The sequence below is a fragment of the Gopherus flavomarginatus genome, chromosome 7 (assembly GCF_025201925.1).
Source record: "Gopherus flavomarginatus isolate rGopFla2 chromosome 7, rGopFla2.mat.asm, whole genome shotgun sequence".
NCBI classification, from domain to species: domain Eukaryota; kingdom Metazoa; phylum Chordata; order Testudines; family Testudinidae; genus Gopherus; species Gopherus flavomarginatus.
Genome location: NC_066623.1, coordinates 13,904,008 through 13,918,217, shown reverse-complemented (window position 1 = coordinate 13,918,217; position 14,210 = coordinate 13,904,008). Strand labels below are relative to the sequence as shown.

At 42.2% G+C, this 14,210-nt stretch overlaps 1 protein-coding gene across 1 annotated transcript in view; it reads right to left on the bottom strand.

Annotated features, from left to right (window-relative positions):
• Positions 1-1,003: 1,003 nt before the first annotated feature.
• FSTL4 (follistatin like 4) overlaps positions 1,004-14,210 on the bottom strand; it is a 728,839-nt gene continuing 715,632 nt past the window's right edge. Inside the window, 2 exon segments of the mRNA XM_050962627.1 lie at positions 1,004-4,663; positions 10,790-10,899. Coding sequence (XP_050818584.1) covers positions 3,961-4,663; positions 10,790-10,899 — 813 coding nt within the window. The 3' untranslated portion in view covers positions 1,004-3,960.

Sequence of the window (14,210 nt, the reverse complement as noted above, 5' to 3'; positions counted from 1 at the left end):
GTGGTGTATGTGTGTGCATCCCAAAATAAGTAGTTCTAGCAGCAGCATCAGGCGATAGTGACATAGGGGCACCAGGGGAAAGATAGAACATTTCTTTACTCCATCAAGCTGCCCTTGCGTTGAGTAACCATATAGATGTCACAATGTACATCTTCCCAACCTCCTCCCTTCTATCTTGTTAATCCCTTGTAAGATCATGTCTGATATTAGCATGTGAGCTCATTAGGGAACACACATCATGGTCTTTTTACCTGTATTGTGAGGCACCCAGCAGACTTTTGAGTACTGTAAGAAATAATTATAATGATATAAAGAAGGTGAAGAGTTCCAGTGTAGATTTACTGCTCAGTGACCCAAGATTTTCCAACACCCCCACTTCCATTAAAAGGAAATTTCTGACTCAGTTTAGTGAACAGACATGAAAGCCTCCTGCTGCCACATTTTCATTGTACCCGTAACAAATTGCAAGTGCGCACCCACCCTAGGTTTGAGGAATGTTCGTGGATATTTAGTTGATTTATGAGGTGCAGAGGTTAAAAAAATCTCAGCAATAACAGACAATTCACAGTTTCTGGTTCTAAATCTTAGTACTCCTGCTCTTTTTTTAGCTTGTACTGTTTCAAACCAGCTATACGCCCAAGTCTTGGACTGAATAGCTAGCACTGCTAAATAAGAGGCCTTCCATATTTAGAAAATGAAAAAGAAAGGGGACAAATTACTGATTAGAACAGCAATGGATTGTTTTTTGTATTACCATTTAATCTAAGCAGTGAATGATCAGGGACTAGCTGCTTAGTGAAATCAGTGACTATTGTCTGTGATCCGAGTGTCCATCAAATAGAACGCCTAAGTGATACATGAGCATATTAAAGTAACTAATTATTTGCTAATCCAATTTAAATTCATTTCAGTTAATCATTGTGTTTAGTAATTCATGAGCCAGGAAAAAATGTGAAGTGGTGAAGCAATTGCTACTTACGTACCAAAGAAATGAAAAAGAAACTGCAATCAAGAAGATTTAATATGCTTGCAATCAAAGGCAAACACAAGTTAAACCTTTCTGGTACAGAGAAAAGGGTGATCTTTGTGGCATAAGAAAAAAACCTCAGAATAACAAATGTGCAGCACTTTAATGTTAGATTGACCATGACTGGAACTGTTCACAAGCAGCATGGACAATCTAAATTGTACTTCATTGTCTAAGTAAGTATGATATAACCATTAGGATAATTTAGAAAACACGTCACCAGAACTTGGGCTGCAGAAGGAAAAATGAGAGCATCTTTGGAAGGTAAAAGGGGGAGTCTGAGTGACCTCTAGTTCAATATTTTGAGACAAACAGAAAGACGTGAGGGCTATTACACATCCTTCACAGCCTATATACACCAGTTGTAAGAATATTTACCTGAACAGATATTTACAATTTTTTTAAAATATTCTTAAAAAAGTAATATTTGCTTGATCTATGACACAATGAACTTCTCTACAAGGAAACTTACAATAGGCATAATAAAATATACAAGAAGTCATAAAAGATAACACTAGCGCAGTGGTCTGGCCTACTAAAAGACGTTTAGGATGAGTGCAATGTATGAATACAGCTTTGTTCTAGAAAGGAGTTGTGCATATTTAAAAGTACTTACAAAGTTGATCTCCTCCTTTCCTTACACTTGTATGTTTCCTCACTAGATGAGTAGAGAACCATGAGCACCATGCATTTCTAAATGAAGGGATGTCCATGTTTTAATGATGGGCTAATGTCTTCTAACCTTTATGGCTCATAAGAGAAAATATGTAGGTTTCATCCTCTCGATGTAAAAGGGCAATTTAAAGGATTTCATATCTAATGAATTCATAGGATTCATTGCCTTTTTTTCGTCTGTCCAAACAGATTTATACTAATCATTAGAGAACTAAGATGGTTATAACTTACTTGATGTCTACAGCCAGCCTAAAATGCAACTCTTTCAGTAAAAGCTAATGCTTAAAGCAATGTTATCAGTGTTACTCAGTGTCCTTCCTATTTAAAATCCTTTTTTTATGAGGGTGACAAACATCTATGTTAGAAAATAGTTACTGCACCTTTAAGTATCACCGTATATATTCAACAACTGCTTTTGTATAAACTTTGGGCAGTCAAGGTCATGCTAGAGCATAGTTATACTTTCATGTAATTCAAAAGGCCAACTGCTATGATGTAACAGATGCTGTCCCTAGAAAAGGAAGTTTGCACGAATATCAAGATTACATTTTCAAAGCAGTGTGTGAGATTTAGCTGCTCATTTCTTACTTTTTTTAATAGTACTTGCCTGGCTTGCACCATTTTGAAAAGTTACCCATAACTACACTTGTCCTGATTATTTCATGATGGTGAACACTGAAAGCTACTAAATGGAACTGGACAAAAGCTTTTTATATGTCTATAAAAGTGCAAATGGATGTTCATTTTTATGGGAAATCAACTTAGGGGGAGGGATGGGGGAGGGATAGCTCAGTGCTTTGAGCATTGGCCTGCTAAACCCAGGGTTGTGAATTCAATCCTTGAGGGGGCCACTTAGGGATCTGGGGCAAAAATCAGTACTTGGGCCTGCTAGTGAAGGCAGGGGGCTGGACTCAATGACCTTTCAAGGTCCATTCCAGTTCTAGGAGATAGGATATCTCCATTTATTTAACTTTCTCACTGCCAGCTGTTGCATTCTGTGGTAATTTATTTGGTTTTTATATTAATCTCATTGTTCATAACTAAATGGTAATTGAAGATAAAGAAGTATAATATAAATGGGAGGGAAAAGGCAACACAAAAATAATATTTTCCAGAATCTTTGATGAGAGACATGTAAATTAAGACTACAATTCTAATGGGTTAATGCTTTTTTAAAAATACATTACTGAAACTACTGGAGATGGAGTTGGATATGTAGCCATTGTTTTATGAAGAACTAAGTCACTTCAGTGTTGGTAAATTGCTAATGAGGGAAATGAATAATTTCTAGAAATGTTTTTGCCTACATTGGGAACAACCCCGGCCAGTATGCTATCTGGTAAGCAGGAAATGATTTTTCACACTATGTCCTATCTGACTTGAGTCACATGGTACTGAAGGAAGAGTGCTTTATCTCCTGATAGGATAGATTCTGCATATCTGACTACCAGTGTTTTCTGACTTTCAAAGTCACCTTCCCATCCCCAATTTTTCCACTAAGAAGATTCTTAAATACAATCAGATGATGTTCTTTATACACCCTGGAAGAGGTGATACTACTGCATTCCTCTCGGTATTCCAATAGCAAAAGAGAGAAAAGAAAAAAAAAAAGATAGCTGACTGTAGATACTTCTGTCATGTTTGGTTCTGAAATTACATCAAAGAATTCTTCTAACACCATCCCTCAAAGGAAACTGATCATTTTCCATTAAATTTCTCACCTAGATGTCTGCATTTTGAAAACTGCTCTCCGTGATTTATTTTTCTTATACACAGGGCAGTTTTAAATGTGTTTTTACTGCTTACATGTCCAGGCAATGTTAAGGGCAGTATAATCAGGGCCCCACAGTCAGAAGTACAGGTGATTTGAAGTTAGACTGACTGAAAGAAAACTGATGACTTCAACATAACTTAGAGACTCATCAGTACTGAAACTCAGAAGCTGTTTTGTTCTACAGAATCATCAAGTTATGCAGCTTATTCAATACCTCGGTGGAGAAATTATTCTCTTTCCAGGTGTACATTCTTTTCATAAGCCAAGCCGTAAATCATACTTCCAAAAAATATCCCAACACAACCTAATTTCTATTAGCAGAGCATACCTTATACTATAAAACTTGCAAGTAGACCAGTGTTGCACCATGAAGCTTATACAGGTTCTTTCCCCAGTGTAAAAATATACAATGCTACTGCCTATTTGTTGCAGTGTAAGGTCCAATCAATACTTGTCTGCTGCAGGCTCTTACTTTTGTGCCCTTTCATACTTCTCCAACCCAGACCACTGTGTTACCCCTCCTGATACCTGAAACCTCACAGTGTAATGTGTTTTGTCTCCCATTAATAACAAACAGTGAATTCTTAGCTGGTGTAATAAGATACTGTCCAAATAATCCACTGTCTTTCATAATTCGGTTGTAGCTGCTCCAGGGCCAGTCTTTGGACATGATAGGGTCCTTTAAATTCTTCAGTACATTCATTTTCCCTGTCGACAGCTCTACAAAAAGCACATCTGTTTGGAAATGTGACGTAGCATATATATAGTACTGATTGCCTTCAGTGAAAGAGGGTTGAAATGTCAGATCAGATACATGTACATTTGTTTGTAAGTCATAAATCAACTTGATTTCCCCTTGGATGGTTATTGCCTGGACTTTAATCCTGCCACTGTCTTCAGCTGCACTGACCAAATAGCGTCCATCAGGGGAAATATAGGGTGTACCCGATATGTCACTGTTAGGGCCAATCACAGAATCTGTAACGCTGTCAATAATGAGCTGAGGAGATGTTAATATTGATGTATTATTTTTACATTGGACAAAGAAGTAGCCGCCCAAATGGGTATAGGCCATGCTCTGTGGTTTGCAGCTATAGTTTTTGAAGCTGATCGTCTTGATGTGGGTCACAGTTTCCAGGTCAATTTTGTGAACTGCAGATTTCGATTTGTTAAAGATGAAACCGAACCTGAAATATAAAACATGACACTGGCATCATCTCTGGAACTGTGACAACCTGCTTGAGAAAACACTGAAATCCGCAGAACTCACAGACTCCAGTTGTTTTCTATTGTGCGTAATAATGTTCACTATTCTCTATGCAACTGTTAACATTTTAATTCTTCTGCTATGTGCTCAAAAAAAACCACCCTACATTTTTGGTTAACATGTCATTACAATCTAGAGACATGGCCCCACAAGCCATTACACATGCAAGAATTCCTGGCTTTCATAAATAGTCCCATCAACACCAGTAATTGATCATGGGAACAGTGTGCAGGATTGGGCACTTTATGTGTTATGCTTGAGTTACAAATTCAAATTCAATGTGTATTTCAGATGTTTTATAGCTCCAAATCACAACTCCTTAACTAAGGGTACGTCTAGACTACCCACCGGATTGGCCGGTAGCGATCGATTTAGACGCGATATATCGATCCTTGAACGCGCTCCCTGTTGACTCCAGAACTCCACCACAGCGAGCAGCGGTAGTGTAGTTGATGGGGGAGCCGCGGCCGTTGATCCCGCGCCATGAGGATGGGAGGTAAATCGAAATAAGGTATGTCGAAGTTGCGTATCTTACATCGACACACACATACACACATACACCCCATGTAGACCAGGCCTAAAATGTATTTTGGACCTAATCCTAATGAGGGGAGAGGATGCAAAGAAAACTTCAAGGCATATTTGTGCCCTTTGATTCTGGGCCAGTCCCTTAGCATGAGTTAGAGCCATCTGAGAGGAGCTCTAATTTACAGGTGCTGCTATGGCCCCAGGGGACTATTATGGCAGCTGGGGCTGCTGCGGTGCACAGAGTCTGGACCATGCCTTCACACTATCTGCTGGGAGGATGGGTGGGTGGCTTAAGAACTTATCGGCGGATCCCCTCAAAGCAGCACCACTGCAGTGGAAATTGGAGGTCTTTGTCTTCAGTTTTGAGAGAACCAAAAATAAAATGAATACCAAATAAAATGTCCTATACAAGCAACAAGCTACAGTGCATTTGACCTTTGTTGACCAGAGAAAAAGATCAGCAATAGCCAGGCAATGTTTCTACTTAATTTGAAAGGAAGCCAGTAAAAACGGCACCTCTTGTGTTCCATAGGATGCCGGTATTCACTTGTGTGAGTGAAAATTAATTTTACATGGAATATTTTTTCATCCATTCAATACAGAAAGAAGGAAATTAAGTGAGATGTTTGGCTGGTCTTTGAAAGATTATGAAATGTGACAGAAGACTTGTTTTCACACAGTTAAAATATATATTTTGCTTCAATCAGTGGGTTTATTTCTTTATGCTTAAGCAGTATGTCAGTGAGACACTCAGCAGTGATTTCACTGCTGAAGAATTAGCCAATGTACTGTACGATCCCTTGAAAATCACTGAGCTTAGCCTTAAATTTTCCCATTATGCTCAGATCCTTTAGAAACGTCACTTAAAACAGCTTCAGGAAAGATTAACATGGCACCAGGTGTGGAGGAAATGGGAGATGACAGGGTTTCTCCTGAATGAGCATGCTTGGACTACTCAAAAAGCCTTCCTTTACAGTGTTTCTTTCAAGACTCCCTTAATACTGCCCAAGTGCTTGAATAAGAGAAAAACCAGGCTTTTATCATAAACTTTAATTTGAAAAAGTGGGTCAGAATGGACATTATGTGCACAGAGCTGCTGAAGAGGTGCTATGCCTGTGTGAAATCTGTACTCTGAAATCTCAGTGAAAAAACTTGCTCTTGGTATTGTTTTAATGGAAAGCCATCGAGTCTGGAAAGCAGCCTGGGAACTAACCCTGCCTCCAAAAGAGATGTTAACCCTCTGCGCTAACTGCAGCTCTTCAAAGATGTGCTCCCCATCGGGGCTCCACTTCTGGGGCATGTGCACCCCAAATGCCTTTAATTGGAAATTTTCATTAGCAATGTCCATTCAGCCCACACGTGAGGATATCCTCACACATGCTGCTGATAGCTTCACGCCTTGCACTGAGGCTATATCAGGTTGCATGGGCAAACTGTCCCTCAGTTCCTTTTTCACCACTGAGCCTCAGAAGGAAACTCCAAAGCATGGGGAAGGAAGGTGGGTAATGGAGCAGTATTCCTATAACAAGGAGGGAACTTCGTACTCAAGTCCAGCACAGACGAAAAAAGTGCATTGCCAGCTGTTGCATCGGAGCTAGAGGCACTGACAAAGGCATAAGTACTGAAGACCTTGTAGCAGCTCTCACATACTGGACATTTTTAAGTAGAGCCATAGATGTATGTAGATTGTGACCTCATCAAGCAAATGGCGAGAACCCTTCAATGCTGGTATGAAAAGCTCCTAAGGCATCCAAATGAACCTTGAGAAAAATAAGTAATAGTTCTGTTTCCTTTAGCTGCAGCACATATTCCAGAACAACTGGACATAAGGCAAATTTGGGGGTAGCAAATTTGGGGGTAGAATTCACCACAGTGACTAAATGGTCTCCATTTTTGAAGGTAAGTATCTCTGGATCTTTCCTGTTTTTTAAATAGTATCTGTTGTAACTCCGCAGAACAGACTGACTCTAGCCCCATACATAACTGAGGAACCATGCCTTGAGGTGGAGAATGCTGGGAATGCAACAGACCATTGGCATCCTGGGAGAGGAGCTGAAGAGGGATTGGAAGATTTATCACTGGACAAAGAGCCAGGGGAAACCATGTCTACCTTGACCATGTTGGGGCTATTAGGATAACTCTTTTGTTCACCACTTTGAGAATCAGAGGCATCGGGGGAACCACATAAAACAGCTTCTTCATCCAAGTGAGGAGGAAGTTCCCCCCCCTCCAAGGAATTGAGATCTGACTCCCCACAATGAACAGAATAGTTTTCATTTTTTGTTTGTAGCGGTGATGAAGAGATCAACTTCTGAAAATCCCCAAGTCTGAACTACACCAGCAATAACTAGGGAATCCAACTCCCTTTTGTAGTCTTGGGGAAAAACATCTGCTAAGAGTGTTGACTGTGATATTTTGTCTGCCTGGGAAATAGGTTGCTGAAATTCGTATGGGATGTTTTGTGCTCCAATTCCATAACCTTAATGCTTCGGTGCAGGAGGAAGGCGATCTCTCTTCTCCCTGCCAACCGATATAGAATATGCAAGCAGCATTGACTGTCATGACTTTGGCACCATGTCTGAGGAGAGGCAGAAAATGAAGGCAGACATTTCTGACTGCTCTAACAGGTTGATATGGAGGGTGGTTTCTTGGGGTGACCATCTGGGGGTGGTCTCAGAGTTAACATATAGTGTTAGAGCATTGAGGTGCGCCCCCCCCCATTCTGACAGAGATGCATCCGTGGTTATGGTTAATGAATCTTCCACCAGTCCAGGTAGCAATTAACCTGCTGAGGAACTGACACCTGTTTGGCAAGAAAGCTGATCTGAGCCACCCCTAGAAACAGCGAAGGCATAATCTTGCACGTTCAGTCACAAAAATGCAAGCTGCTGTGTGACCTAGAACTTTGCAGCATTGCCAACCCTCCCAGTTTGGCCAAGAGTCTCCTAGAATCAATCTCGATCTCCCAGAGGCTACTGAAGCCAATCCAGGAGATTTTAGGCCACTAAAAGTCTGGTGGCATGGTAGGGCTAAGGCAGGCTCCCTACTTGCCTTGGCTCCGCGCTGCTCCCAGAAGGGACCAGCATGTCCCTGCGGCCACTAGGCGAAGGTGTGGCCAGGGGATCTTGGTGCGCTGCCCCCACTCTGCTGCTTCCATCAGCCAGGAACGGGGAACTGTGGCCAATGGGAGCTGCGGGGGTGGTGCTAGGAGGCAGGAGCAGTGCTCCGAGCTGCCTGGCTGCCCCTGAGCCTAGGAGCCACGGCTGGACATGCTGCCACTTCCGAGAGCCACCTAAGGCAAGCACCATTAGGCCAGAGCCTGCACTCCTCACCCCCTCCTGCACCACAGCTCTCTGCCCTGAGCTCCCTCCTGCACCCAAACTCCCTCCCAGAGCCTGCACTCTGCACCCCAACCTCCTGCCCCAGCCCTGAGCATCCTCCTGCACCCAAACTCCCTCCCTGAGCCTGCACTCCCTTCTGCACCCCAACCCCCTGTCCCAGGTTCAGCCTGGATCCCCCTCCCACACAAGCTCCCTCCCAGAGCCCACACCCCCTCCCACACTCCAACCCTCTTCCCCAGCCCTGAGCCTCCTCCCACACCCAAATACTCAGCCTGGAGCCCCCCCCACACCCCCTCACCCCTGCCCCAGCCTGGTGAAAGTGAGTGTGGGTGAGGAAGAGCGAGTGATGGAGGGAGTGGGCAGGAGTGAGCAGGGGGGCAGGGCCTTGGAGAAGGGACATGGCCTTGGGGAAGGGGTGGGGCAGGGCAAGGGTGTTTGGGTTTGTGCGATTAGACACTTGGCAACCCTACCTAGAAGTTGAAGACTTTTTCTGACGGAAGTCTGGGGGCTCCCTTGAATAATTCTAACACAGTATGATAGTGTCATGATGTCCATGGGAAGGAAGGCCCTGGATGCCAAGGATGTGAAGAGGTCTAAAGTTCACGACTGATGGGGAGGTCTCCCGCCCTGTCTCCAAAGTGAGGCAAAGGGAGCACTCCATCATTAATAGTCACAGCTTGATTTCCTGGTCCTTCCATGGCTTGGATTTGAGGGCGAAACAAGATGTTACACTTAAGTGGGACATGTGACTCTCACAGGCAACAAACACACGTAAAGTGTCTGTTGCTGACCGGGATAGCCTCTTTACACACAAGGCAACATTTAAACCCCAGTGAACTGGGCATGCCCTATGCAGGGAGGCTTTCCCCAGAGGAAATAACACAGTCCTTCAATAACAAGTAACTAACTACTACTACTTTCTAACAAACTAAGTAAAAAGAACTCAGCAAGCCGCCGAGGCAAGCACGATGCGGATGCACTAAGCGTTGTCTCAGGCCAACGCAGGAACTCAGGGCATTCACTTGCACCGCCTGATATAGCCTCAGTGTGGGACACGCAGGTATAAGCAGCACGTGCATGGGCCAAATGGACACTGCTAGTGAAAATCTCTGATCAAAGGTGCGTGGGGCACATGCACATCTGACATGGAGCATTTATAGGGACACTACTTGAAGAACCTCTAGATATTTATCTGAATTAACTGCCAGTTGAACGTGTCAAATTACTGTTTGTTTCAGCGAGCAGAACTATTTACATTGGGTCAAAGGCTGCACATAGTCATACCAGTGTCACTAATAGTGTGGCAGTCATCAGTAGAGCCCCAATCCAGCAACTAACTTTAAGTTAAGCATGTGCTTAAGTGCTTTGTTGCACTGGGGTCTAAAAAACCGAAGATGGCACACAACTAGCTTAACTGAGCTATATTGGCTACATAAAATGATTAGTAGTTGTGCTATAACATGGTAGGAATATAATCAGTTACTATGTACTTACCATTGATTTCAACAGTAAACATGTAGTTGTCACATTTGGAAATAATGCATATTATTTTGAGTTAAGCTTGTTAGCTAAATTGTAATTCCCTTGGAAATTATGGTAATCACAATACACGGTACTCGTTTTTTTTTAAATGCATGCACCATTCGTGCAGTCGCTGCTACTGCACACACATCACATATATCAGCATGCAAATGGTCAGTTATGTATTCAACAGCCAAACTTCAGATGAGAATAAATTTTTTCACCACTCAGCTCAATAAATCTTAGGAGATGTATACCGAGTCCTTCGGGGCTTGTACTGGGATGGCTAGCCCATGCTGAAGCCTGTGCTGTCATGTGTTTGCTAGCTACTGTTACAAATAGTACAAGCACACCTTAATTTGCAGTGTAGTCATACCCTCAGCAGTACACTTTGAATCTTAGATGTCTTATAGTATGGCTTTGCGGTTAAAGCATGAGTCTGAACCTCAGGTTTCTATTCCTGGCTCTACACAGACTTGCTGAATAATTTGGGGCAATTTGCTTATCCTGTTCTTACATCAATTTCCACATCAGGAAAATGGGGAAAATAATACTTTCATTCATTAATGATTGTATAGTACTTTAAGCTGATTAGACAGAAGGTTCCCTAGAAGCACAAAGCATGACGACGACGAGTCACTCAGGCCATTCCTTACCTAATGTGATTAATAATAAGATTTGTAGGTGGTATGAAAAAATCATCCACATCTTCAAATGGCGTGCGGATGATATGCTGATTTTCCCCTGCACTTGCCTCTGATATTACCTACAATAAATAAACAGGGAAAACAAGAAGGAAGAGAGAAGTAAATACAGGTTACATAACTGCGTTACACCAAAAAGATATTTGCCTTGCATCTAAGAGATTCAAATTGATTAATACTTTCAAAATAGCGTTTGGAGTAGTTGCCTTGAAAAATAGTGTTAATAAAATGGCATTTGAAGATTGACATTTGTAAGTTAAGTGCACAACTCTCTCTGCTTTCATAAGATGATGTTCATATCAGTAGATAAAGCAATCGTGCACAAGTTGAAACAGTGTGACAACACTAAACCTACAATAATGTATTCCAAACTGTTTAAAGTAAACATTTATTTCATATGTAGTAAACTCACTTAAATGCACAATGTTAATTCATTGGCTTGAATGATCTAATGCTAATTCACAGAAATTAATTATCACTTTGAAGGCACATAAACATTCACCCATCTAGGGCACCATGTAAAATACATGGAAGAGCAGAGAAAGGCACTCTCTTGAAATGCTGTCCTTCAGAACAAAACAAAGCTTCTGCTGCCATGGAAACTCTGATTTATCATCTCCCTTATAACCCCAGAAAAATGAGGAGGTAGAAATTTTCAACAATTAAAATATTAAATACAGAAATTGCTTACTGGGATTGTTTTGGTTCAAGATGATTTAGGTCAATTCATTAGAAGTTTTTCCTAATGTGACATGCTAACAGGAGTTCTTTTGAATTTATGGTTAAATAATTAATTACAAGATGTGTTACAATCTTGAAAGGTTTAGTTCAAACATTCTGGTCATGCCATTTCAATTTCTTCCAATTAAATTGTTTGAAAAAAATGCCAGTTTTTGCAGTGTGTTTTCATGAAGCCAGAAACAGTATTGTACATTTGCTTTCCCATAAACTAGTAACAACTAAACAATAGCAGCCCCTTCATAGGCTGCTTAGCTTTATTTGATAAACCCTTGATTTCTGAAGAGGGAGAAAATTAAGGTCAAGCTGTACAGCTGAATTTCTTTCTTTCTTTTTTAATTATAGAGCTGTGGGAAACCATTAATGGTTTTTTTGAGGTAGGGGGATGGGGTGGAATCTCATCAAATTTGACACTGCAAACTTTTTTTTGGGTCCGGACGGAGGGAGAGATCAGAAAAACAAAAGGTAGACTGCTGCTGATGTTAATCTAATGCCATCCACGTGTATCTGCACTTCACAAGATAACAGAAAGGACCATCTGAGAACTATAGTCCTATAACAAGTTTCCAGCTGTGCAGTTGGTGTTGTCGTGTTAATAATCACAAGTCTGTGCCATCTTTCCTTTAATTACAGAATCCTTTCTCAGCTGGACAGAAACTATTAAGTTGGAAAGGGTAAAGGCATCCCATTTTGTCTTCCTATATCTTGTACAGGAACCTATGCTAGTCATCAGAGAAGTTAGCTGAGATTGCTTCAGAAACTGCTTTTTAGTTGCTACTGTTCTGTTGCCAGAGGTTACAACAGTGCAGGATCCCTCAGTTATTTAGCAGGGCCCAAATGGTTTTTTAAAATATGTATGGCAATACGGCACCTGCTGTATATAATACCCTGGCAACTGCTGTAAAGAAGGCGATCATTTATGGGCAAACGTCTGGCCTGAATAGTTTAACTGGGCACTTAGAAGCTGTGCAGGGCAGCAAGGAGAAGATCCTTCCTCTCTCAAGCTCCCACATACATAAGGGCTGGAGTAGACTCAAGATATTTGGGTGCCTAACTGCCTCTTTAGGCATCTAATGCCAGCATTTGGTGTCACTGACATTTTCAGAACCACTGTCCAGCTGCTATCTAACCCTGTAGGCATCGAAGTATCTGCTGGTGGGCCCATGTCACTGCTTAGAGCCCGCACTCAAACTGAACCCCCAGAGCAATTCTCAGATTGGGCATTCCCTTTTCTCTCCTAAAGCACTCAGTTGCATTAGTGTGTGCTGAGCATGCCTATGGGCTTGGGCCCCACACAAAATCAGGTCCAAGCAGGTTGGGAATTTTTCGGCTCACGCTTGTGTGTGTCCCTAGAATACCCAATATGAGAAAAAGCTGACCCTGCTTTTAGGTGCCTAACTTCAGGAGAGGGTTTGTGGCTAAGATTATTGGCACATCCCTCTGGCCTGTCACTCAGGTACCTAAGGCCCAGATGGGAGTTAGCTAAATACTTTTGATTGGTGTCTAAGCCCCACCCCTTTCATCTGCATTTCAGACCTGGTTAGGTTAGGCCACTCCCTGCTCAGCTGGATCCCAAGAATCTCCTTCTTGGGCACCTAACTCTCCCTATGCAATGCATGGGTAGTCCAGGCAGGTAGCTCAGGGCTCAGAATTCCACCAGGTGCCTACAAGTTAGGCATTGCAACACCTAAGTACCTGTCTGTAGTTAGCCCTAGATTCACTGGCGGTGGGGGTGGGGATGGGAAGAGGGGATTAGATCATTGAGTTGGATCTCCCCTATATCACAGGCCTTAAATTTCATCCAGTTACTCCTGTACCGAACCCAACAACTTGTAAAGCATATCTATCTTCCAGAAAGGCATCAGTGATCCTTAAGGACTGCACAAGGACCAAAGGTGAAGTGAGAACACACAGTCCACCCTCCTGCATTACAGAGGCAGCCACCTGGAGTGGTGGTGGGGGAATGGGAAGAGAACCTTGGATCCAAGTGGATCTGCCCCACCAATACACTGGCTAGTGTAAAAACGACTGGATGTATTTTGCTGTGGGGCAAGGCCATTGGCAGAGGCTCAGTTCCTTCCCAGGACAGCAGTGCTGTATATTGCTCCTAATGCAGGGCTAGGAGCCAATGCTGTCTAGTAATTAAGTATCTGGATGTTGTCGGCAATGATGTATAAAGGGGAAAGCTTGAATTTCATAGATCCAGAAGGTTCTAGACCATGGGTATCAGAAAATAACAATTACACGGGAGTACGTGTGGATGGGTCAAACTTGGGTCTTGTATTAGCTTGGTAAAATGATGTGTAGGGCTCTGGTTAAACCTAGATCAACGTGGAGTAACTAGATGGAGGTTCATGGGCTTATTCCACATTTGCACTAGGGTGTCTAAAGAAGAATTTGTCCTAGAGGCCTTGCGTGTGCTTCTTTATTCTTGAGAGCTGCTTTGGAAACCAGCCTGACCTTTTTATTCAGAAAGAGGGATTTGAAATTGAGTTTGCAGAATACTTTCAATTATCATTCCTTGTTTTTACTTCTCAATACAAAAGTCTCAGAAGCAGTGAACAACCTCTTTCTCTGCTGAAGGTTTATATTTTATTGAGAGGAGACGAATACTAGTGTATTGTGCGCCATAGTT